The sequence below is a fragment of the Haliaeetus leucocephalus genome, unplaced genomic scaffold, assembly GCF_000737465.1.
Source record: "Haliaeetus leucocephalus isolate CR32 unplaced genomic scaffold, Haliaeetus_leucocephalus-4.0 Scaffold140, whole genome shotgun sequence".
Classification (NCBI taxonomy): Eukaryota; Metazoa; Chordata; class Aves; order Accipitriformes; family Accipitridae; genus Haliaeetus; species Haliaeetus leucocephalus.
Genome location: NW_010972576.1, coordinates 8,158,696 through 8,185,745, shown reverse-complemented (window position 1 = coordinate 8,185,745; position 27,050 = coordinate 8,158,696). Strand labels below are relative to the sequence as shown.

At 38.7% G+C, this 27,050-nt stretch overlaps 1 protein-coding gene across 1 annotated transcript in view; it reads right to left on the bottom strand.

Annotated features, from left to right (window-relative positions):
* The window catches only part of CCSER1 (coiled-coil serine-rich protein 1), a 635,129-nt gene extending 608,582 nt beyond the window's left edge, over positions 1 to 26,547 (bottom strand). The window contains exons 1-2 of the mRNA XM_010586161.1: positions 25,196 to 26,547; positions 22,443 to 22,630 (exon numbers count right to left, since the gene is read on the bottom strand). Of these exons, the coding sequence (XP_010584463.1) occupies positions 22,443 to 22,630; positions 25,196 to 26,510 (1,503 nt within the window). The 5' untranslated portion in view covers positions 26,511 to 26,547. The remainder of the gene's footprint in view (positions 1 to 22,442; positions 22,631 to 25,195) is intronic.
* Positions 26,548 to 27,050: the final 503 nt, after the last annotated feature.

Sequence of the window (27,050 nt, the reverse complement as noted above, 5' to 3'; positions counted from 1 at the left end):
GGGGGGTGGGCCAGGAGGGGCGGATCACTACTTGGGGACTGGCTGAGCATGGGCCAGTGGGTGGCGAGCAATTGCATTGTGCATCACTTGTCTTTCCTGGGCTATATTTCACTCTTTTTGTTATCTTCCTTTTCATTACTATCATTGTATTTTAATTTGTATTTCAATTATTAAACTGTTCTTATATCAACCAACGAGTTTTACTTGTTTTCAATTCTCCTCCCCATCGCACCAGGGCAGGGGGGAGGAGTGAGTGAGAAGCTGCGTCGTGCTTAGTTGCTGGCTGAGGTTAAACCACAACAGGGTATGAATATGGCCTCCTGACTTCAAGGACCATGGACTAAAGGAAGGAGAACTGTCCTGAAAAAAACTGCTGTAATTTGGTGATTTGTTTCACAATTTATAGTATTTGTGCTGGTAGTTAACCAAAATACTGTTTCTACCATGTCTACTAATGATGAATAACACCCTAGTGCCAGACACTGGAATTTCTGGATGACATCTACTTTATAATAAAGTTGTCTTCCATCTCCTCTCCCTGAGTCCATCCCTTTATCAAAAGACCTCTAAGGACAGCAAATCAAATGAAAACCTGAAATGAATTATTCTCACTGGCTTGCTGCAACTGTTTGGGATGCCCTCTGATACACTTCTAGCAGGGATTTTTGGATAATTTTTTGAAAATATTTAGCAGTAAGGCTAAGAACACTGTAGGATGCAAAATCTGCTGGCAAATTAAAAAAAATATATATATTTCCAGAGAAAACACACATCCAAAGCAGGGCAGCATAAAAAAATGCTGGCTCACATCTATTATACATGCCAGCACTAGTCAGTATGTATAGGAAAAAGGCCTCTGTAAAATGTGACAGAGTATTTATTTAGCTATATTAAACCAGTTCCTATTTAAAAAATGGGAACTATGGTATACAGAATCTCAAATTGAGCCTCAAACAGTATCAGTTGGCTCAGATCAGATGAAGTTCAAAACCTGTCTCATTTACATAACGAGTACCAAAACACCCTGCAGATACTTAAGAATCCAGCTAATCCAACAGTACAGAGAGGCAAGGGGACAAACACTATCAGTTGAAACAGGTAACCATGTGGTACACTCAAAAATTGGGCTGGATCCACATAGCACACGATTTGCCATCACAGAGAATTAATTAACAAAACTGGGTCGAATGCTTTAATAGTGAGCCAGACTCTCAAAGATGAACCAGCCCAGTGAAGCTAATCTGTTGAGGTCCTCTCAACAGTCAGCAAGGCAGACAAGTGAGGAAATTTACCCATGGTTTTGAAGTGAGATTGAAATTAGCCACTGTCAATTATCTCCTGGAGGAGCCCTTTTCTCCACTGACTACAAAATACACCAGGGAAACTGACCATAATTTAAAGTTAAGTTTTACAAATAGACCCTACCAGCTGTGTGCTATACAAGGTCACAGAGGACAAATGTCCAGTGTTACGAGATGAGAAGACTTGAATCCATATGCAGTAGAAATAAGACAATATATAAGTAATTTATTTATTACACTAGAGTTAATACAAAACATTCGTAAGAGTTAGCTAAAGTTTCTCTTCCTTTAGCTCTAGGCTCAAAGATTTGCTCAGTAAAAAAATCAGAGATGTAATCTTCAGTATGTAAATGAGAAATGTTGGGAAGCTATGCAAATTATAATCAACTCTGCTTGCTAGTTGTAAGATGGCCCTGAAGGAATGAAGCTGTTCATGCCAATCCCTTGAAACACTTGGTTAAGGCCAGATTCACCCAGCCTTTAGAAAAGACAACAAGGGAAAAGCAGCCAGGGAAATACTTTACTGTCTGAAGCCTTACAAGAAGTTAAAAGCGTGAGCAGTCCTTTAGCATGGAAAAACCACCAGGGTTAGTGATCTTCCATGTTAGAGAAGGAAAATAGGTGGGGCTGACAGAGACCTTGAAGAGAGAGCAAATAAGCTCTCTCTTAAATGGGCTTGTGCATTCACTAAGGCTTTTGTTATCTTAAAAGGGGGGACCTTTCTGGACTCACAGAGAAGGGACTAAGCCAATTTGCCCCCAGGGCAAACCAAAGCAAGTGCCAGATTACTGCAGCTACCAAACAGGAACAGCTCTATTCATCCTCTTCACAAGCCTTCTTTTTTAAGGGAAGGGAAAGAATAGCAGCCAAGCACAGTAAGAAATTCAGTAGGTAATGTCTTTGCTCTCTAAAGACATAATCAGAAACAGCACAATAAAACCAAATAGCCCACAGGTTCTCAACAACATCTGGTGCAGAAAGCTTCATCTCCAGGAGCCATAAAAGGTTTATCTTGCCATCCTTTTACATGGCAATATGATAGAAGCTTTCCGTCTTTGTGGTCTCTTCTTAGCATTTATTCCTGTGGATATCTACCCAATTCTTCTACTGTTGCTAAATAAAAGGAATGCTTTTAAAACATAGTCCTGCAGACTTCACATCCACAACTCAGGACATAAGGCTGAGGACTGGGTTTTGATTCTTAATCATGAGTGATGTGCCTGTGATTAGCAGAGAAACTTGCAATCAACCCAGCTAGATTGCATACCTGCTCAATTGTTCTCTGCTGTCCACTTCTCTTAGGAGAAAGGAATCTGTCAGACAGGACCTGGGAGGCGGCAGCAGTATCTGCAGCTATCACACCAAGATATACAAAGCATCCCTAATTATAACACAAAGTGCAAGTCCCTGAGCTCATCACTTGCGCTACGTACAAACGAGATTTTCTGTTACCATGAACACCTTCTATTAGCTTATGTCACCTCCTGCAGCCCCTCATGTGCAAATGTTATAAGAGCACTTTATAGGTTGACAGTTCGAGTTAACAAGTGTAGAGAAAATAACATGACAAGCGCACGGAAATGACACAAGTATCCCCCTTGTGAGCTTAGCCCCTTAATAAAGCTTGGCAGCTTTCACCTAAAATGTAAATGATGAAAACTGCCAAATTAAGAAAGGCATCATGTCTTTTTTTTTTTTTTTAATCAACAACATAAATATGAAGAAATAGGAGTTTGTAGTGAATAGCTGCAGTGGGAGATGAGCAATAGCATCACCTTTGTAAAAAGAAGCTGTATAAAAAAGTTGATTAACTGGGTATATTTTTAATTTTTCTGATGTACTACTGCTTTTCCAGACTTTTACATGTGTGTAAAACAGAGAGCTTACATTCTGCTTGTGTCGGCTGAAGGCACATAAAAGCAGGGAGATAAGAAACGGAGAGCTGCTGAAAAACTGCATTAGCAGAATTGTTGCAACCATGATTGATTAAAGACCTAGGAAAGGCAAGGTTTATTAGAAGAAATAATATCTTTCACTGGACCAATTTTATAGCTAGAAAAAACAGACATGTTCCCTGGACACAAACACTCCTCCCAGGATAATTACTTATTACCTAAGGAACAGGCCCTGAAAAGGATTTATGTGCCAAAAGCTTGTTATTTTTTTCCTCTATTTCAATTAGACTAATAAAATATATTACCTGTACTGCTCGCATTTTTCTGCATCATGGTGCAGGACATCTTTTGACAAGAACAAATATCTCTTCACAACGTCTGTGGAATTCAATGCAAGTGGATGACAGATGAAGTAATGGATGAAGAATATTGACTTAAAGGCTGAGAGACACATGGTTATGATCAGCAGCCCTTCCAGAAAATATACATGTAGCCCTCAGACAAATAAAAACCATTAAGAACAACAGAATGGCTGCAACGAAGAAAATCCAAGGTCAGTTATTTCCCAGAACACACTGGAATAATTTCGTATGTCATCCCACTGAGCTACAACAGGACTCCTACTTCAGTGAGTACAACTGATAATATGAACTGTGTGTTGCTGCCTGCACTTTATTTTTTTTAATGCATAAAGAGTTGCATCGGCTTTACAGGAAACAGCACAGTGGAAAATCGCCAACTATACACAAATTTAGAAAGAGCCACTCTCTTCACTGAGCAAAATGCTTTATGAGGGACTAGATATTCATATCATTTGCATAAGTAACATCTAAGTGAAGTCATTATACTTTGCAGCAAAGAATTCATCTTCTTGGGAGGTGCAGTGTATCTTACCCTGCAGAATTAAGGTATTCACTGCTATTGTAGCTATCAACTGTACCTACAACAATAAGACAGTAATAAGGTGGTGACTTTTGCCTTTTTGTACCAGTTACTTTCACAAATGCCTGACAGGGTATTATTTACTATTTTGTTAGAATCGGATTTTTTTTTTTTTTAACTTTTGCTAAACCCACCCTCCCCCCAAAAAATTCATGCAGACAAGTAAAAAAAACCATAAAACCAATAAAAAGACTCAAAATGTTCTGCAAAGTAAGATATGTAAACACCTCAATCTCTTCAATAAAAAAGAAGAAAAGACCAAGAAGGTAGCTTTGTTTACAATTTACAAGCAGCTTTAATGGACAGAAAAATACCAGGTACTAAAATATGCTCTTAATTCTAAGTACAGAAGTGTTGTGGTTTAACCCCAGCCAACAACTAAGCACCACGCAGCTGCTCACTCAATCCCCCCCGACCCAGTAGGATGGGGGAGAAAATTGGGAAAAGAATTAAACTCATGGGTTGAGACAAAAATGGTTTAATAGAACAGAAAAGAAGAAACTAATAATGATAATGATAACACTAATAAAATGACAACAGTAATAATACAAGAATTGGAATGTACAAATGATGCACAGTGCAATTGCTCACCACCCGCCAACTGACACCCAGTTAGTCCCCCAGCGGTGATCCCCCCACCCCCACTCCCTCCAGTTTATATACTGGACATGACATCACATGGTATGGAATACCCCGTTGGCCACTTTGGGTCAGCTGCCCTGGCTGTGTCCTGTGCCAACTTCTTGTGCCCCTGCAGCCTTCTTGCTGGCTGGGCATGAGAAGCTGAAAAATCCTTGACTTTAGTCTAAACATTACTTAGCAACAACTGAAAACGTCAGTGTGTTATCAACATTCTTCACATACTGAACTCAAAACATAGCACTGTACCAGCTACTAGGAAGACAATTAACTCTATCCCAGCTGAAACCAGGACAAGACAACAAATTGAGGCCTAATGGCTGGAAATAAAAAACACAGTTACCATTAATTGAGGAATTAGGCATATTTTTTTCAAATAGTCTTTGGGTTTGGTTTTTTGGGGTTTGGAGGGGGGGGGAATGAAAACCTCACACTTTTGGAATAATCTAGCAAGTGAAAGCACAACTGTTCCATCTCTTCATATTTTTTATATCCTTACTCCAGTAGAACTCATTGTCCTTGACCCAGAGGTAACTGGTTGGCTTTTATGACATGTCCTTTTATACATGTCCTATCCTAGCCAGAGGATCCAATGGTCCTTTCCAGCTCTAGAAATCTATCAGTCTTTTCTTCTGTTAAAACCTGTGGCTACATATGTACCAGGAAGTTCTTTGATATTACTTCTTGTATACACATGAGCAAACGCTCTGTTCTCTACTCTGTGACCCCATCATCTACGAAGTTTTGTCGTACCACACACATTGATACTTGCCTTCTGCTTGGACACAGCACCACCTTTTACCTTAATAAACACAAGTACAGGAAAGAACAAAATAGTTTGGTTTTGGTCTAGAAATACTGTTAGTAAAAATAATTTCCAACAGTTTGTCTAAGAAAAAAATGCTAAAAAAAGAAGGGATCTCAAGCAATAACACAGATTATTTTTCCTATTCATAGGTGTATATCCTTTTAATTTTTATTCAGGAATATTGTTACATACATAGTTCTATTCAAGTTCATCTTTATTGTGAAGCCACCCATAAGAGTCAAAACTTTTATGATTTCAAACAATATGTCATGTAGGTAAGACTGAACTTCAAAGTATGACCATTCTCTACAAATACCTATTAGTGTGTGGTTTTTGTAATGCTAGTGTGCAAACCTTGTATGCGGCAACCGCGTATCAAAATGGAACTGAGGTCTGAAAAGAAATCCTATTTCATGTTAGGATCTGCTAATCCTTTCTGCTCACCTCGAATATGTAAATAACTTGCAGTACATCTATACAACAATGTTGCCTGAAGCTGCATCTTTCTACCTTTGAAATATGTAGAATGAATAAAACCAGAAATTTCTTTTGTTATTTGCCAAACAATTCTAAGCTTGAACAAAGCCCTCGACAGAATCTGCAGTGTTTGTTCTATTTTTGGTAAACAAATACTGTTTGCCATCACAACACAGAGACAGAATAATGAGTGATGAGTTTGTTCACCAACTATTAAAACATACAATAATGATTAAAGCATCTGATCATGAAAAAGTTTTACTTACCCATAGGAACATTGGCTTTTCTTTCCTCACAACAACCAGGCTTATGAACAATTTAGTTTTGGCAGCTTCGCGTGTTAGCTCCAAAAAGGAGAGCTCCATTAAACAAACTGAAATGTGCATTACAGGGACAACAGAGGATCCTAAAATCTTTTATCAGACACCCTGCTGCATGGAATTTTTTAAAAAATAAATATGGAATGACAACAGATATCTTTGAACTTCTCTAGTTAATAGACCTTGCGGACCTCCTGCAGTGCAGCAATAAATATGCCTCAAGAAATCGGTGTATCACTTCATACCATTTAATAACATCACAATTGCTTTTGTTATGCAGACTGTATAGAAGGGTGAATGCTATCCGAGAGCAAAACCATGCATTAATAGTGCCCTTCTTTCTTGTGTTAGTAAGCATAGCATCCCTGCTTCAGTTCTATTCTCTTCTACCTGTAGGTCCTTCCAGTAGACAGCTGAGTCCACTTAAAGCATTGAGTTCAGAATAGTTTGGCATCCAGTTTCCCAACACAAGATATTAAAACAAGAACTGCTGTGATTCATGAACAATGGCTGAATGGCTGACTATTCCTTTCACTTAAATTCAAGATTTTTATTCATGTATCTGTATCTCTTTGAAAAAAAAACCTCACAAAGACAACAACATGCTGAGATTCAATGTCTCATCTTATCAGTGCCTAATACAGGCGATGAAGAATCTGACATCCACAAACCCCCATCCTAAATCTGTCTGCTCTGAAGATTTCATTTGCACAAATAAGCTTTGTAGGTTGCTACTCACTTCTCAGCGGGCTATTTTACTCCTGATTTTGCATCTGGGCACAGAAAAGTAAGAAGGACATTTTATTTTTCCACTATTTTCTTACTTTAGAAATACTAATATAAATAAAAATATATGCATATTTATGAATATACACATTCACAAGAACTCAGGAACACTCTATTTCATGTAAATATACCAGTTCTGATCATATCTTGTTACTAAACTGCACTGTTTTGAGGAATTAACTTTATTTCTGCTTCCCTTCTGCTCTTAGAAACCTGAAGAGAAGTATGAATAGCTTGACAGCTTGCCTCTGAAATAGAGGTAGTTGTCAGTCATTAATGATGATTCTTGTTTTTTTAAAAGACATATAAATTTTCACACTGTGATCAAATCATAGAAGATAATCCTCTTTTTTTTTTTAACCTCTTCTTCCAGTAGTAAACTTTAGAAGTGATTCAGTGTAACAACAAGATAACGTATGCATTACTTTGTAGCTGATTGAGAACTAATTTACATTAAGTAGACAATGTGTTACATAAAACGCAGGTCCTTAGCATGTGCCTGGAAGCAAGCAGCATCTGAAGCGCAGCCATGACTCAGTCTTAATTTCCTTTATTAATTTTTCTTTCCACATAATCTTTAATGAGTGCACGCACACTTCCTCTGACATAGGAACAGGGAATACAAAGAACAACATCCCAAGTTACGGGGAAAGCAAAAGTTTCCCAAAAGTTACCTTCTGTCTGACACAGGGGAGAAAAAATTTGTCCTGACTCCATATCGCTAGTGATCAGTTTAATAGTGTAGGTGTGAACAAGACATATTGAACAGGCATCTCACAAAATCTTTGCAACACTGTGAGACCCGCCTAATACCACATCACCAGCAGCAGCCAGTCTCTGATCTCCAACACAAGGCTGTAGTTTGACATGCGCTTTAAGTTAACAGCCATGCCAAAAAAGATGTTTTCTCTGCTTGCCACCCTCAATTAGCAATTCCCCTATGCCCACATCACTCCCTACAGCATGGTGCCAGGTCTACAGCAAACAGGGTCAATTGATCCAGCTGTTGCTTGGTTATTTTTGACCACAGAATTTTTCTGACCAGCAAAAGCCCTGAACCATAGGGTTAAAACAGTAAAAGTAACAGCATGAATAAACAGGTGACACCACATCTTTTCATAATTCCCTTAGAAATGTCAACACATTAGACACATAGAATTCATTTCAGAAGCTTACTTTTCTGTCTGTAGGTATATGCTCTCCTGGATACAATTCTGTCCATAAAACAGTCTCTACTGACTGCTTCCCCCCCCCCCCCTTATCTAAATCCACTTAATACAGCCTCAGACTTGTTCTGAACCTTCATAAATTCATTTTAGTGTGTCACATTTATATTTTTAGATATTGCCCTGAAGAATGCCAAATCATTTAAGGAAACAATTTATCACATAAGCCTTAATCACAAGTAAAGAAAGAAAATATTTCCCATGTTATATACCTGCAAAATAAGGAACACAACAGGGACATCTAAACAATAGCTGTGAAAACAGTTGCACCTGGTGAATATGAGGTGAAAGAAAAAGATACAGAAAAAGAAATATTGTGGTCTGTTGCAAAAAGAGCACATAATTGTCACATCAGAAAGGAGAAAATATATCTTGTATAAAGACTTGAATTAACAAATTAAGGAAGATGTCAGTGCTGGGGATACTTTGTGATTTAACATTGATCAGAGCTAACATGAATGGAAGTTACAGGCATGCATATCTATGAATCAAGGTGTAAAAATATTGTTTTTTCTTCTTTCCTCTTTTAGAAGGTCAGAGAAGGTAAAGTGTTTCAAAAGAAAAGGTATAGCTTTGATAACAGGATCAAATTGCTTTCCATGTCACATCTGTCCTTAAAGAGTAAAGGCAAAAATGACAACTTATTCTCATCTGGAGGAAAAATTCTGTTAAAATGTCAGTAATGAAAATATGAAAAGACTTATACTACCGTGCATGATGCCACACTTACAGCAGGAAAACTGCATTACTTCCCTCTTTCAGTTGAAATGCCTGACAGGTTGTTGCCAACAATGCATATTTCACAGGCTGCCTTACTTTCCTCTGAACATTGTCCCTTAGAGGGAATATTCATAGAAAATAAGACTAACCCCTGGATTTCAGTATTTCAGATAAAAGAAAGGTTACAAATTTTTCTTGGCAACCAGTTCTGTCAGCTCTTGACCTGTTTAGTTCCCAGCTTTTCCCTCAATTCCTGCCTGATTTACAAAAATACAGAAAGCCTCTCCCCTCTTTCCAGCTCCTTCCACTGACCTACTTTCCATCCTCTTAATTTTCAGAGCCCCAAATTTCCTCTAAACTTCTTTCCTTCCCAGTGCTTCATTGCTTCTTTTCCACATAACCCGCAGTGAACTCGACCCCATACTAAATCCCAGTTTTCTTACCTTCAACCCTTCCTCTCTTATCATCAGCACTTCATAATCCTCCCCATTTTCTGATGGAAACATAGCCCATCCTGCAGTAAGTCCTACCCTTTCTTTATCTTCCTCGCTCCTCTCTGGATCAGGTCCTCACCTTCCCCACTCCCAGTTCTTCCACTCCAGTAAGGAGCCAGATTCCAAAAGTTGGCAGATTTATAAAGACAAAAGTCTGCCAGGGTAACAGTCTGCCAAGTCTGCAGATTTATAATGACAATTTCATTTAACTAAGTGTTCCCTCCCACTATTTACTCATTTTACTTTGCACAACACAAGTTTCACAATGCTTATTTTGGGATAATTTCTTCAAAATATATTCCAAACACTTAAAATCTTATCATTTCAGGTTAGAGTAACTAAGTATAAAACTGGTGGGTTTTACTTTTATCAACTACAACATGCCAAAAGAAGATGACAGGAGACTTCTCACGCAAATGCAAACTTCTGATTTTTGGAGCAGTCAAAACTAACCTCATTTCCTTTGATATACTCCAAAAAGTTATTCAGTGAAGAATCTTATAGGAGTCATTTTTAGGAGACAATGTGAGTTCTGCTACAGTGCTGCCTGTTTTACAGGATCAGACATAACAGGGTAGGTATGTGGGTATAACTTAAAACATGCATATGAATAAAAAACAATTAAGTGAGAAAAATTGAAGCCCTTTTCATCCAAGATATTTATCTGAGCAACTGAAATAGACTGGTGAACAATCATCCATTAGCCTTGGATTGATTAAAACTCTCCATCCCGTTGCAGATGTTCAAGATCCTGAAGCAGGCTGCTACTAAAAATTTTAACTCTCCTCCCCAGGTTTTCTTTGGTACCAAAGACTGCGTTTTGTAAGTGTCATGCAATGAATTGCTCCAGCTATTACCAACTACTACTTCTCAAGTACCAGTGTTCCTCTGACTGCCAATCAACTCCGACTCATAAAAGCTATCCAGGCTGTTTATGTAACCATAAATCCTAGACAATTATCTGACACTAATATTCTTCAAATCAAGAAAGCTTTTCAAAGCACAAAAATGCAAAATGTTTGTTTCTTTATGAAGAATTCAAACACAAAAACGCACATTCTTGTCCTGAATTTAAAGTGTATTGATTTCAGAAAGGTTTGTGGTGTTTGAGGGGTTGTGTATGTTTTTTTAATGAAAACATCTATTCAGTGAGTTATGCAAATTTAAAAAGAAAGATATTAACCTATTCACCAGGCCTACGCTATTTCAATGAATTTTATTAGTTTTACTGAATGAATGCTATGAATACAGAAAATGATCTCTGAGGCAACAAAATGTGTTTTTACATCTCATTCCATTCCTGAATAATATATTTTTGCCTATTCCTCTGTTGAAAGGTGAATTAACCTAGATAAGCATTCCCAAACCTAATTTCCACATACCAATCAGTAACATAGCATGTAAAATGTGATCCCAAGTCTTTAGCGGGCTAGCATGCACTTGACTCTAAATCAGAAAACACTCTTGCTCTAAATGGCAAGCTTTTGGGGTCTGCAGCTAGTTTTCCAGCCACTGCCACTTCCTTAACCCAAGGTTCACCTAGCATTGCCTTCAGCAACATACTGGCAAGACAAGACTACAAATATAATAACCATGACCCAACAGCATTTCCATTTCTCACCCCATTACCTTTTTTTTAATCAATCAAGGCAATCAAAGGCCTGGAAGACACTCCCTACCATGAATTGCTATAGCCTGGAGGAAAAAATACTGTATTTATTCTGAGTTTATTCTCACATAAGCAAAAGAATACAAACAGGTAGCTTATGGGAAAGCACTGCAGAACTCTCACCACACACTGTTCTTGGTCACACTGCTTGAGGGACCTACACTGCAGCAAATGATATGCACAAGAAAGGACAGGAGCTAAATTAGTCACTCTATGAACAAGACCAGGGCAATTTTCAATTAGTTTCATAAAAACCAAGTGAGTGCAAACTATCTGTGAATCATCTGACCTACATGATGAAAAACCCGATGCTGTTTAATTTGTATTCACTAGTCATAAATTTCAACTTCAGTGAATTAGCTCTCCATTAACTGTCTCCCTTAGAGAAGTCACCTAGTGATTTCTGTTTTCTTATTGTATGTATCATTTGCATATGCTAACCTGAGAAGTTATACCACAGTTGCAAAAAAATCTGCCAGTGCTAAGGGCTTGTCCCAAGATAACAGACGTGACAGTAATCTTCCATTGCACAGAAGGAATTTAAAATCATTTACCTTGTTTTCTTAAGAAGTACTTTCTGTTACCAATACTGGATAGAAAGATTTTTTCCATTTAAGTGTATTACTCATTACATAAAGACCCCTCTTTTATTTAAAATTCAACTGTAGTAATTGAAATACGGATATTAGATCAGCCACACTAGGTCACATAACCCTATCACCTGTCTCCACCAACAATAACTCTCAGGTTTCCCTGACCTGTGTCCCTTCTACAATTAGAAAGAGATCCCAGTATGCAAGCACACACAGTACATCAGGTTGTACTACCTCTTCCGATTCCTTCGGAAACATGTTAGGGTCCTGGTTGCCTCCTCCCCTGCTTACACTTCTGCTTTCCCATCCACCATCATAGCACATCACAGGAACTCCCTGTTAACCACCTCCTTTCTCTGGCACACCTAGTCCATACAGTAGAATAAGGAAATATAAGAGGGTGTGTGTACACATGGGGATGACGCCAGTTCCTGTGAGTTTACAATTTCTTCCCACCCCAGCATGTCTGCAGACAGAGCATGACTGGGCAGAGTCCACTGGCACAACAAATGAGTTGGGAGTGCAATGGGAGGTGTCAAAGGAGTTCTCTTCAGTATTCCCTGCAGCTCCCTGTCCTTGCATTTCAACCCTGAACTCTCATCTCCTCCCAGTATCAAAGGGCTTTGAGCATCTGACATACGAGGGTGGTCATGGGCAATAATGAAGACAGAGCCAGACTCCTCTTAGTGGTGCTCACTGAATAGACAAGGCGCAAACTGAAATACAAGAAACCCAAGAAAAAGCTTTGTTGCTTGGTTTTTTTTAAACCATAAGGCTAAACAAACACCAGGACAGGTGAGATTCGGGAGTCTCCACCCTCAGAGATATTCAAAACCTAACTACACATGTCCCTGGGTAAATCTTAGCTGACCCTGTTCTGAGCAGAGGTGTTGGACCAGAAAATTTCCAGACATCCCTTCCAACCTCAGTGATTCTGTTCCTCTCCTACTACTGATTAACGTATTGTGAGAGTCAGTAGGGAGTATTGATTAGATTTGTCAGAGAATTGTTTAATCCTTGGTAAATCCCTGACCTCTCTCACATCTCCAAAGCATGACAGGCACTGAGCAGAAGGTAAAGGTTTTCACCACAAATAAATTGTTTCTTTGGAGGTGGCACGTAGGTGGCGACATGCAGATTTCAGTAGCCTACATACACAAACACACTAAAGACCATAGAAATTATTTTTTTTTTTCAACAACACTGCATAACAGCTTTGCTACAGTACTCACCTGTACTCAGAATATGTTGTGCTTGTGGAAAACGTGGTAATGAATAGGGAACTAAAATGTAAAAGCCAAAATAAAATAGAAAAAGGACAAAGCTGCTTTTGCTTGACAAATATAGTTATCTGTTTAAATGATATTGATCATTATTGCATATTTTAACACATTACTAGATATTTATGTGCAGACAGAAATCCTTCCCTTTATGTGGGAAAAGAAATCCTTTAAAGATAATATCAACTCAAAAAGATGAGCAGCTTTGAAATAAGCTTTCTCCTAACACTAACTTGCAAAATTGTTTGGGGAATGTAGTGAGACTAGCACAGAAGTATGTTTTGTTAGAAAAATCCACTAATTGGGTGTCATTTATAGTTATATTTTTGAGTCTCGATAAAGAGCTAAGTATTCCAGAAAAATACAAAAAAAGAAAAATAAACATAACACATGACAGAGGACACCTTTCTGTAGTTTTAAAAGTCCAGTCCCCTGTAAATTAGTTCAGACAATACTTACAGCAAGTACCCCTATATTAGAACTTCAGAAGAAAATACCAGATATCCAGCTTGTACTGGTTTTGGCTAGGAGAGAGTTAAATTTCTTCATAGTAGCTAGTATGGTGCTATGCTGTGGATTTGTGACCAAAACAGTGTTGATAACACAGAGAAGAATGTTGAGCAGTGCTTGCACAGAGTCAAGGAATTTTCTGTTCTTCATACCACCCCACCAGCGAGGAGGCTGGGGCTGCACAAGAAGTTGGGAGGGGACACAGCTGGGACAGCTGACCCCAACTGACCCAAGGGATGTCCCAGACCATATGACGTCATACTCAGCAATAAAAGCTGGGGGAAGGAGAAGGAAATCATGATATTTGCAGTTACGGCATCTGTCGTACCCGTTACGTGTAATGGAGCCCTGCTTTCCTGGAAATGGCTGAACACCTGCCTGTTGATGGGAACCAGTGAATTAATTGTTTATTGTGCTTTGCTTGCATGTGCAGCTTTTGCTTTACCTATTAAACTGTCTTTATCTCAATTTTTTTTACACTTTTACCCTTCTGATTCTCATCCCCATCCTGCTGGAGGGAATAAGCAAATGGATGCACAGTGATGACCTGCCCACTGGGGTTAACCCACAACAGAACTAAAAGAACTAATTCTGTCCTATTTTCACTATGTAACAACACATCCATCCACTGCCATGATTACTCTGGGACTTAAAATTGCTAATAGCACACTCTATCTTCCACCTGTATTAACATAACTCTATTCAATCAGAATAATTATAGCAATGTTAGAATAACACTTTACCCTTTTTTGGGCTATGATTATGTCCTTAAAGAAGTGCATAGAACACCATAGCTTAAGTATTAAGTCAAATCTAAATTAATTTCCATTAGTTACTTGATCTCAAGAATTAATTTAAAGTGTCTAACAACTGCAATCTGATTTTCCAAAGCTCTTAATGTGTTAAGAAATGTATATTACACCACAGACATTAATTTCCCACAGGGCATTTAGCTGAAAATCTTCTAGTTGACTTAACCTAAAAATCACAGAAAAAATGCTTAAATCCCAATTTGCCGTTTCCATTTTTTCATGCTAAAAGTATGTGAAAGGCACTTTCTCCATGCTAAATTAAGAATGTAAGACCCAAATTACTACTTACCTACAATCAGCAGTTTGTTCCTATTTAGACAGCACTGTTCAGCCTTATACTATCAAAGCAGTCCTGACAGTTCTTGCTTTAAGTGGCTTCCACAGTTTCTGTCCACAAAGGAGCAAAACGCCAAATTCATTACAAAAGGGCAGATTTTGTTACGTTAGTACAAAGCTAGTTATAAATGAATGTTGTCAAGTCCACTTCACATGAAGGGTGAACCGGTGCCTTACAGAGTTTGCTTGAACAGTTCAATAATAATTCATGTTCCTAAATATTCCCCATTGAGAAGCCCAGTATAACAGAGAAGAATTTGAATTAAGCAGAAATCCCATACTTCAGTGACAGAACAAAATATAACATCTATTTTAACTATGAAAAAACTTTTGTGAACATCACAGATACCAGAGATATGTATAGCAAGATAACAACAGGTTGCAGTTATTCAGAGAAAACATAGCCTTGTTAGTTCTAAATAAAGTTGTGCTGAGGACATTACGGGAGTTTGTGCATTTTGCTTACCTGGTTCATATTTTTATAACAGTTTTGGTATATCTGAAAAATGCTGTTTTGCTGGGGGGAGGAGGGGAGGAGCGGTTAACCTGAACTGAAACCCTGAGCACTCAAGTCCTCTCTATAACCTTTCATTCACTGCCTTTCCAGTGCAAGCTGTCAAGACAGAAGCTTATCTACTGTTAAGACATTAATCATTAATGTGTCTCCAGTCTGTAGATGGAGAGTGTATCCCATAGGGTTTTCTCAAGCCTCTACAGGTCACATTTACAGGTCACAAAAACAACCACCTTCAATTCCACTTTTAAGTGTACTGGTCACCCACTGTAACTCATAAACCATTCAACTCATGTATTTTCAATAGCATTTTCCACATAATGTGTTGGCCACAGATTGCATAAAAATCTCAGCTTCCAAATGGTCTCAGTGTAGACTGTCAGAAGCTATGAAGCAGAAGGTCAAGTCCATACTCAAGGAGAAAAGAGCAGGAGAAAATAATGTTAAAGCAACCTGGAACAAATATGAAAATCACTTCAATCCTCTCTAGACTAGCAGCCAACCTAGTTTTACCCACACTCAGTGCTTCATCAGGCACCAGCAAAACATCATACTATTCAGCACAGAGAAGAGGAACATAAAAAACATTTTAGCCCTTATTCACGTACATTCAGTGAAGTTCATGGGGGCACAGGATCCTGTCATTTCTCTCATGATGTAGCAACTAGGTTAGAACTGGTGCTTGATAACAAGACTACTTAGGAAACATTAAAAATAAAGTAATCTGTGAGAAGCAGCGATCACACTTTTCATGAGTTGCAGATTTGGATACTGCTTCATAACATATGGTATCAAACACAAAGAATAGATTTGAATACAGTGGGGTTTGGATAATTGCTCCATCATTGCAAGTACTATTTCTGAAGTACACTAGAAACCTGACTATTAATTGCTAAGTCAGCCCAAGTCACCTAGGTAACAAAACCTAGGTACTGTTACTCACACAGAATATCCAGGACACCTAACTAAAATCTAGACACCAGCTGCTAATTAGATAATTATCACAAACAGACATTCCAAGCAGAGGCCATAACACATTTCCATTAAAGTGACCTATGTTTTGCCTTTCTGCTCCCTCCAGAGATATACAAAGAATCTCAAATACTTGCAGATAGTATCTCTTTTGTAGTATCTCACTATTTCTGTGTCAATCATTTACCTTTGTAATATCTTCCCAAAGTTTCAGATAGCCCTCTCTACACTAAATTAGTCAATTATTGATTTTTCAAATTTAACATTTAACTGACATATTCACCCCTCACATTATCCAACTGAACCCTGCAGTAGCCCATGAAATATTACCCTGTTTTCCAACATTGGGTTTTGCATACTCTGTTCTTAATTTAAGTTGTAAATATACTTACTGAAATGTTAGGTACTCAGAGCATCCCCACATATTAAGCATAGTACAAGCATGAGGAATAGGGGATTTTGCCTAAGTGTCAGCATTAGATGGATAAGCAAAAAAACTTCAGTAATACAGTACTGGCATGCATCTTAAAAATTATCTTAGTTCAGTAGTGTGCTTTTAATATAGGCAAGGCAAAAAAAATAAAATGAAAATTGAGAACAGAAGCGAAGGAAGTTTTGTGGTAACTGCAGTTACTCTAGTGTGTGATAGGCATTGTGGCAGAAAACGTGAATGCAACTATTTGACAGTTTGACAAGTGGGCAATGAAGACTTGTATCACTGTTAAAGCTGAGGGGAAAAAGCTGGGATGACCTTAGGCCATGAAAGTCCTTTAACTGGCAACAAGCACTTTTATCTAATATATTGGAACCATGAGAAAGATACAAAGAAAGAAAGAGCACAGTCAAAGCAACAATCCGGAAAAATAAGTTGTGCAGCCCTAATTGGACTGACACAAGCAGGCAAGGCTGCCTTGCTCTAGGCAAAAGGAGGGAACGACGCAGCACTGAGGGCAAGAATAAAAATTTTAACCTGCAAGGATAAAAACTTGTAGCTGAATTTAAGAAATGAAAAACAAGCAACATTTAGAGGAGATTCAAGTATGAGAAACTGAAGAAAAACCTGTGCTCAAGAGAGTGCCCAGAGAAACACAGTCCTGCAGAACAGAAAGGACAGTGGTAATGTTCACCCACTGACATAGAAAAAAGCTGGAAAATGAGGTTTCTTTCAGTTATATAGCACACATGCTGATAGCCAGGTGTGGGCAAGGGAGCAGTCACAAAGACAATTATTTTCTTTGTAAATAATTGCAGAGAGGCAGAAAGGCAGGTCTGTGAGAGCCAAATGTAAGTGGGCAGTCTCGTTCTACTACATGTATGCAGTCACATTTCTACACAGAATTAAAACACATGCGTGCATACAGCACAGTGCAGTTCACTTCTTGAAGTTGCACATTGTGGTCTAGGAACTCCAACAATCCTCTGAACTTTTTTTTAACTTCTAGTAACATACAGCTACTTTCATTCATATCATCCTTCACGCCTATCTGGTTTTAATGACTGACTGGAATCTGTTAGCATTTAAAAATCTCTATCAGCAACTTAAAAAAAAAAAAAGGCTTTCTTTTTTTTTTTTTTCTTTACATTTCCTCTTTAGTAGTGGTAAACATGATATTTAGGATAGTCATCTTTACACATTAACCACTACTATGAGAAGCAATGGATAATTTTGTCACTCACACATACCTCAATTTCTACTGTTAATTCTAAGTAGTGTAGCACATCAATTCTTTTTTCCTGCTGTTCTGTCTCCTAATCCTTTTAAAGAACAAACTTACAGCAATTTGGGGGTCTGATCCTATTTTTTTCAGTGTGGTTATTCTTAATTGTCTCCTACATTTCAACTACACAGCTCTACATTCTTTTCATTGGTCTTGCAGGGCTGCATATTTCAGGTCATTCAGGTCTTTTACCATGCTGCTTTGCATTTTTGTTTCTTTCTTTTTGCCTCTCTTACACATCGAAAAAGAACCACCACCTAGCCGGAAAACAGAGAGGTCAGCTATAGCCTCTATCAATCTTCTGAGACATAGTTAACTAGTCTATATGTTATGTCTAAATATTTAAAGTTGTAACTGATGGCTTCATAGTTGGAACATTTGAATGACCAGAGTTTCCACAGCAATATGAATCTCTTTAAATTGCATCAGTATCAACCATATTCATTTGAAAGGGGTCTATTATACTGCACAGGCTAATAAACATTAAGCTGTTCCAAAAACATGTCCTGAATTGCAGTTTTCACCTTCTGTGTAAACTATGTAATACTAAAGTCTAAAACCATTTTTAGTGAAATGATGGCATCTTGTGGCAGAAATCTGCCACTGCAAGAATGATGGCTTTGAAACTATTCTGATAAAAACCACACATAATTAGTAATCTAAGCAATTAATCTCAAGTGTCTGTTTCAGTTCATTATTTACATTACTACAGAAATTGGCACATTTGCAGAGTTCTTTTGAATGACTTTTTTCTTTCCTTATATCTTATTTATGAGTAGCATTGCTCTTGTCCAAATTATAAATTACTTTCAGCATCTCACAAATGAGTTAATGCCACTCCTGGGGGAGCTGGTGACCATCTTTGTAGGTTTGATACATATTCTCAGTATTTAGGAGATCCACCTATCCAAGCTTTTCTCTATCACCTTCAAAAAGAGCACTGCCAGTCATGCAAGAATATTCTGCTGAGCAAGTTGTTTAGGAGGAAGAGCAGTTTCTCAGATCCTAATCTTTTTTTCTTCCTCTCATCTCCTGTGAAAATCTAGCATCCCCTGAGTTCTTCTGGCTCCTCACTCCTGCCAGCCCCTTAACAGAAGCAGCCCACACTGCCTGCCAACAAGAAAAAGAAAGCAAACAGGGTCTTGGAGGACTTTCTTCAGTTTGTGAGGAAAGAGTATCTTCCACACTACAAAGCTTCTTCAGCCTAACACGACATCTGGATGATGCTAGAAAACCAGCATCCGCAGCTACTACCACTGGCTTGGTGCCGCAGAGCAGAACTGAACCACAATGGCTGGGAGGCCTCAGCAATCCCCCATGAAGGTGCCATCTCTTAGACGCCTGTGGCTCCTTCTCTTCCAAAATTGAACAAAATGAATACAGACAGCCACAGAAGAATGCCTAATGTTTTTCTAGGCACACAAGAAAATTAGGTTAAGGTTTCTAATGATACTTCGTTTAGTAACTCCAATTCTTTACCTAGTATTTATTCTTCATTAGGGTCATTCACTGGTAACAATCTGCTACCGTGGTGTTAAATATTAATTGCTTAGGACAAGTATTTTGAAGGGGCCTTTTTACTGTTCAGATATGTATTATTACAAACATTCAATTTCTTCAATTTTTAATTCCTCTTCTTTCCAGGGAACACTACTTATTCTTTTGCCTTCTGGTTCTTTGGGGGTGGAGGGGAGTGCTGTTGGTTTTGGTTTTGTTCATTTTACCTCTTCTTAAACCTCATTTTTTACTAAAAAAGCTTTCACCTAGCATTTTTCTTCACATATGAAGATGACATCCTTACATATTGGGGGAAAGCAGGAATAATTTTACCTTCACTCATGAGTATGCCCAGTAATCTTGACATAAACGTTCTTGGTCTGTGACTGTAATACAAATAAGCATGAGCAAACACTTGTGAATATGTGGACAATCTTGCTAATGGAAGTTAAAAAAAAACAAAAAACAACAACAACAAAAAAACACAACTGTGGATTTCATACACAAAACATGAAGAAGAGACTCAAATTGCTACCTACCCTACACGCACACTTTGCTTACTTCCTATTACCATGTTGTCACCTGCCCAGTCTCATGATTAATACCAGGCTAAATAGAATGAAGTGCTATGGCATCAGTCTAGCATAGTATTTAATGAACACAGAGATCTGCCAAATAGCTTGGGTCTAACAACCCAAATAAGGTTTACAGGCTTCAGCCAGGGTTAACCAGCTTTTTAGGGCAGGAACTACATCTGCGTAATGCTCTATGCCTACATGAAACAGCATCTTTAAATGGCATCATGTTCTTTCTGGCTTTGAAAAATAAGATGTTATTCACTGACATTTGGATATGAACTTCCTGTAAAAACAGAGAAACACACTATAACTCTATACTTTAGTAGCACAAAGGTTTCTTCTACTATTTAGCAATTCTACCTCATAATTTCTGTGCTGTATCTCTGGGTGTAATAAACCAGTGGTGGTCAAGGTGGTTTTGTGGTTTTTAATAAACTCTGTTTTACTGGACTGCTTCATCTGACAAGTTGGCAGCAATCTAGAAACAAGAAAGGCAGATGTATAAAATCTTCTCCCTTGTAAATTTATCTGCCTCCTGCCCTTTCAGGTAGATAAAATTAATCAATGAATACTGATAAATCTGCACAATCTGATACTGCTAAGAAAAGAATAATCCTGTTATTGAAGCGTAAGTAATCCAATCTGCACAGGTTACACAAAGTGAGCGTACGGGCAAGCATTCTGTAAAAGACATCAAGTAACTCCGTTTTAGTTGAGTCTGTTTAGTAACCATTGCTTCAGTACACTGGTAAACTGGAAAATCTGTTGGGCGTCGGCCGAACATAGTAAGAATATGCTTGGTACTGATGTAATTTTCTCCTACCATCCACAGCATTTTTGAGCCCAGCCACAAAGTAACATTTGGATGATACATTCAGGCACATGGGTGAGATTTACCAAGACAAAAGAGAGATTTCACATCCTCTTGAGAAACCCCCAAACCCCAATTTCCCACCACAGTTCCCTTAAGAGTATTTCACACTAAATCAGATCCTTCTCTGGGGACCTATTTTTAAACGACCAACCAGGAACTAGTATGGGCGAATCTCACAGAGAAAGACAATTTTAGCTTTCCTTGCCTTCTCAGGTGAGAGTGGCAAAGCAGCACACAGTTATAAAAGTTGTCTAAGTAATGGTATGAGTAGTTGGATTTTGGTATTAGCCTGTAAAACTACGCCAGAAGAGCACAACTGGAAATCTAAGATCAGTTTGCACCAGTAGTTTCACATCTCCAAAAAACTGCAAAAGTTCTCTTTTACAAAAGGCAGTTGTGTTCACATCTGTGTCTCTCGGGGATGTGTTTGGTCCTGCATCATTGCAACATAATGACTATTACATAAACATGAAAAGGAAAAGCCCCTTTATTTACACATCTGTTTAGCAATTCTATGCAGTGGTAAGAAATTTGGAGATTTTTGCTTTCTATGGAAAGCTGTTTTCAGATAAGTACAAAATGAATCCTCCTCTTTTTCAGCTAGCATGTTGAATAAAATATTTCAAAATAATAATGGCCATAAAACTTGTTTTAGTGACTCCCATAAGCTAAAGAGTGGATGCCATTGCTGTAGATGTTCAATTTTAGCATCTTCTTTATTTGTCTCACTGGAGAGCACATGCGTAAGTACCAATTACACTCATCTTAAAATGTTTATTCTCACTGGTTATAGGAAAGCACAAACTTGGTCAGTCATTCAGTTCCTTCTACTATTGTTTCACTTGAAGAGGTTTCAAAAGTACTCTCCTGCAGTTATCTGATCTGTCTTAGCTGTTCCAGTCCTCGGGACCCTCAAGGGTTCTCAGAAGAGATCCCTTCCTCTCCTCCCTACCTTGTGCTCAGAGTGAAAGCATTCAAACTTGTCACCAGTTTCAAAAGGGACTGCTCAGACCTTTCAAATGAGCCTCCTTACAGACAACTTCCTCTCTATCCAACTTCTGATCTGAGTCTCATCTCACTCGTACCAGACATGAGTCCATGAAATAACCAACACAGTAACAATAAAATATTGCCACAGAATAGCCCACTGTATTTAACCTCAGAAATAGTCATATGGAATTTTGCTGCAGCTCCCTCTCCCAGTATTTTTCTCCCAGGCAAATCAGCAAAGCATGACAAGAATCTCTTCACAGAAAGTATGCAAACCTTTTCACAATGTCACACCCTGAAAAAAATACTTTTAATATCTGTAGCTGAGCCTGGATCACATTTTGGAAGCCTAGACAGCTTCCTGCACCCTCACCCTCCCCACGCCCACGCCCCTTTTATTACCATCCATTACTTGTAAAGTTGCTGCTTCTCATTATAGTTACATCAACCACTAAAACCCAAAAACTTACGCATATGGGAATAAAACTAACCATGCTGTTCATTTTTGAAGAGGATGAGCTTGCTCTCTGCTTCCGTAGGCTGTTAAGGTCTTCTGTATTTCCAGCCTTTGGTTTTATGATCAGCCGACTGCCTCCAGCAGTACCTTCTGAAGAGGATCTCAGTCGTTTCTCAACAAATCTGCCTTCTCGGTATGGACTGAAGCTATTGGCAAGATCAGCTACGAATAGAGAAGCAATCAGCAATCATTAAGAGAATTACTCTCTACAAATATTTTCTTAATGAGAACACCGCTTCGCTTGAAATGCTTACATTGAAAGGCAATCGCATAAGAGATGTTTTGTACAAAGCAGATCCTGCTTACTTAGATAAAAGCGTCACCTGGGCCACCAGTTTGCTGTTCAGCCTCCAATGACTAGCACGCTCTGCACACTACAGCTCAGTCCACGGCTCCTAACAGAATCCAGAAGGACCTTTGCTTCATCCTTTCCTTTCTCCCCTTGTTCTAGGACACTTCCAAACCACTGTCCAGTAAAATCCACCAGAGAAACTATCACTGGTCCACTGGTACCAAAACACAACCTGTCTTACCCTGCGTCCTGAGGCAAGTCCAGGTTTCGTAGGGCCAGGTCACAGCTTTGTTATCACTGCATAAGACAGGGATGCACATTGCTTTCAGTTTCTGTTTGGCCTTCCTAGCTCAGCTCTGCATCCGCACCCTCCAAACCCAGCCTACAGCCAGCAGGCTGAATCCCAGTCCCCAACTCCAGTTAAACAATAACACATCACAAAAGAGGATAAAAATTACATTTGGAGGTGTTAGGGAAAATTTAGAGATGGGGAAAGAGAATAGCATAATAGCATAATAAATGTAACACAGAAAATCTTATCATCTTTTGCCTTGTGTGAGAAAACAGATATTTTCTCTAAGGCTTTTCAAAAAATCCACATCACATAAAAATATATAAAGGTATACTAAGAAATATATGGCACATCAAACCTGTTCATGCATTAATGTCATGTTCATGATGCTCTCTATAATGATATCAGCTATGAGACCAGCTACAGGAGAAAAATATCTATTGCCAAAGAAAATGCACTGAAATATTTTGCATTTGCATCTGGTTTTAAACACCGTTTTAGCAAAACCAAATGTTCAAACCAGTCAGTCTGTAACAGATATAACTACTAATAACCATATCTTACTGAATGCCATGTAAGCTTTTTCTATATTTGTTTCATTTCATATGGCAGGATTTTTATATATTTTTTCAATGGCCCCTTTGTAGGCTTGGCCAGTTTCTAATTTTAAATACATTCTTCACCACACAAGTAAAAAAACCCTGCATTTTGAGCAGCACTATAAAACCCTAACAATTAATCATCAACTTTTAAATAGTGCAGTATTAGCTCTAGTGTTTCTGTGAACATGAATCCCATTTACAAAAATCCCCCATCACAGTTTCAACTCCAGTTAGCTGCCTTCCAGAATTACAGATTAAATATACAACTGCCAATGCATGAGTTTCAAATGCACTGTGTATTTCTAAACATCACTCCAAGCTGCTCACTTGCTGTTCTGCAATACACTCTAGTAAGTCAGATTCAAAAGGATGAGCTCTTTCACAGATGAGCCAATGTTGCAAGGAAAAACAACCGAGTGCTCAGGACCAAAATGGAAATATTTTTTCTCCCAATTGACTAAGGTTCAGAGGGAAAGAGGTCCATTTTGGTGAAAGCCAATTTAGTGGATTAATTTGACTTTATATTGCCATTTATGTACAAGATATCCAACCAAGCCTTGCAGTGAGAAATAACTCAAATTGATTGCTTATAGTCTACATGCCTAGATAAATGTCCAAGCAAAAAGATGGGTATGTATTCATATGCGTTTACACTCATTCATTTTCTAAGACAAACACTATAAATGCAGTCTTGTTAACTCTCACAAATTTTGGCCCACGAGATACAGCCTCAGGATTATGCAAGAAAGCACCAGTCTTTAGGTTGGTTTGAGAAAATAAACTGTGAGAGTTAACTGTCTTCTGACAGGTGTCCTTCACTCAAGGGCCTGGTGGCTTTATTCATCTCCATCTCTATAGACTGGGATTTCTAGGCACAGCCTTTCCACTTAATCTTGTTAATATTTCCAAATTCCTTTTCATAAGCTAAAGATCCAGTGTGAAATTTAGATGGTAATTAACTCTGTTTCATAGATTACATAATAAGAACTTGCACAATATTATTTCAGATGGAAGCAGAAACAGGATCTCTCATACTCTGCCACAGAGACATCCACTCCAAGCTACTCTATAACATAAGTTGAATAGAGCAAGCAAGAGTCAGGAAATTGCAAAGCCCAGATCAATATAAGATAAACTGTGTTATTTTTCATAACCAGACTAAAAGAAGGTTTGTTTCTCTGGCAATGTTTCTATCTCAAATAATGCAACTCTCTGGCTCAAGTCCAAAATAGGCATGCCTCAAAAATCCCAGCTTCAGCCTTCAACAAGAAACGAGAATCAATACTCTGTTAATTCATTTTCTACCACAGGAAAGCACAGCTGTGAACAGCACTGATGGGCGTTAGCAAACTGTTAAATGCAAACTCAAAAAATCATAGACTTTTTAATTTCTACAATTTTGGAAGGAGGACACATTTCACAACTTCCTAGCCAGCATTTGCAACTCTACAAAAACACTTTATGACCAAACAATTCTTACAGAACAACTGATGCAAAAAAAACCCGACCAAACCCAACAATGAAAAGACAACGAGACATACCTTTAGAATGGTTTGTTTCATAACCCTGTTGTGTTTTAAAGGACTGAGGTTCAGAACATGGAACAATCTTAGACTCCATTAGAGGAATTGTCTCTCTTGTGTGCTTGGACGGCGTGCTTTCATCTCTGTCCCCACTCAATCCCTGTGCCTTTGGAGAGAGTATCACTGGTTCTTCTCTGTGCTGTACCGCAAAGGTTTCTAAATGTGCCTTTGCCGAGTTAATTTCTCCTATGTGCCTGAGATCATTAACACGTAGTTCATTGGCTTGCAACAATACTTTTGTTTGATTAGCAGCTGCGGTTTTGAATAAGGTATTAGATTCAACACTACAGGAGCTTGCATGACTCACAGGAGATACACCAGCAGAATGGCCATTACTTTCCACAATATACATTCCCCCTGCAGGAGCAGCAGCAGGATTAAAGAAGATCTGAGAGGTAGAGACATTATGGCCAAAATCCTCTGCAAGCACCACCCCAGTCCCACTGCTGGGCAGAGCATCAACCTCCGAAACAGAATCCTCTGTCAGGGCGACAAAGTCAGAGGGGGTCTGGGCAGCTGTGAGGTCAGCTGAGAGCAGTGGGGACTGCAAGGAGCTTCCCATGCACTCTGTCGTCTCGGCTGAAAATGGAGGAGAGGACTTGGCGATCACAGGTTCGCTTTCCACATATGATTTAACCTCCAGCAAGCACCTGGACTGCTGCACACAGGAAACTGACTGACTCTCCGGAACTGGTTTGGAAAATTTGTAGTGCGATGAAAAAGATTTAGGGAGAAGTTTTCGCGTGGACTGTTTGACAGAGTATCGGCTCTGCTCCTCTGCAAAGCCTGAATCATCACCCTCATTCTTCCCAGAGCTTATGCAATTTATAAAGACATTCTTATTAGCTGAGGGCTCCTTTCCTTTTTCAAAATCGTCTGTCAAAGACCTTGTTATCTTCTTGCTACGCGAGCTGCCAAAGCCAACTGAATGCCTTCCTCTGCTTTTAATGTGTTCCTCTAAGCTCAGTTTTTGAAAAGTGCTGAGACATGACTGGGCACCATTTGAGATGTTAACATTTTGACTAGACGAGTCAGGCTTCTGCTCACTCCCTTTCTTGTTATGGAAGCTAATGGAAGGAGTGCGGAAAATACTCCGGCGCTTGCCTGTGCTCCCTGAGCTGGAGTTAGTGCTGGACGGGGAGGAGGTATGGACACCAATGGCATTAGCAGAAGAAGGTGAGGAAGGAAGGGAGTCGTGTCTCCGGCTAATACTTCTCCTGAATATTGGCAACCGAGATACTAGAGTCGATCGTCTGGATCCTGAGTCCCCCATCAGGGCACAAAGTGTCCGTGGCTCTTTGCAACCAATATACTAATCTGGGATGAGAAAGAGACAAAAAAAACACCAAAACCATAAATGATTCGGCCTCAAAGTCCACTTGAACAGGCTTTAAGTCAGCCTACATACATGCGATGCCAACATGAATTTTATGTACAGCTGCAAGTTTTTGCATGTGCATTACTGAAGATTTTTAGAATTTCAGAGTGATTTCAATAGGCAGCACTGAAAACCCAGCAGCTGAGCAAAGATGTGGCTCAAAACATTCTGTAGATGAGATACAGTATTATATACGATATATTATACAATGCAGATCACACTGGGTAACTATAAAATCTACATGCCAAAAGATATAAAAATACAACATCCTTGTTTTTGTAAGTTCTTGGGACAAGTCTTATAAACTGTGAGCTCTCTTAAAAGAGACTTGATTTTACATGATCCATGTAGATCAAAACATTACTTTGTGTTCCTAAATACTCAGATTTTTGCAAGAATGAAGAGGATTTACATTTTCTAATCTTCACTGAACTT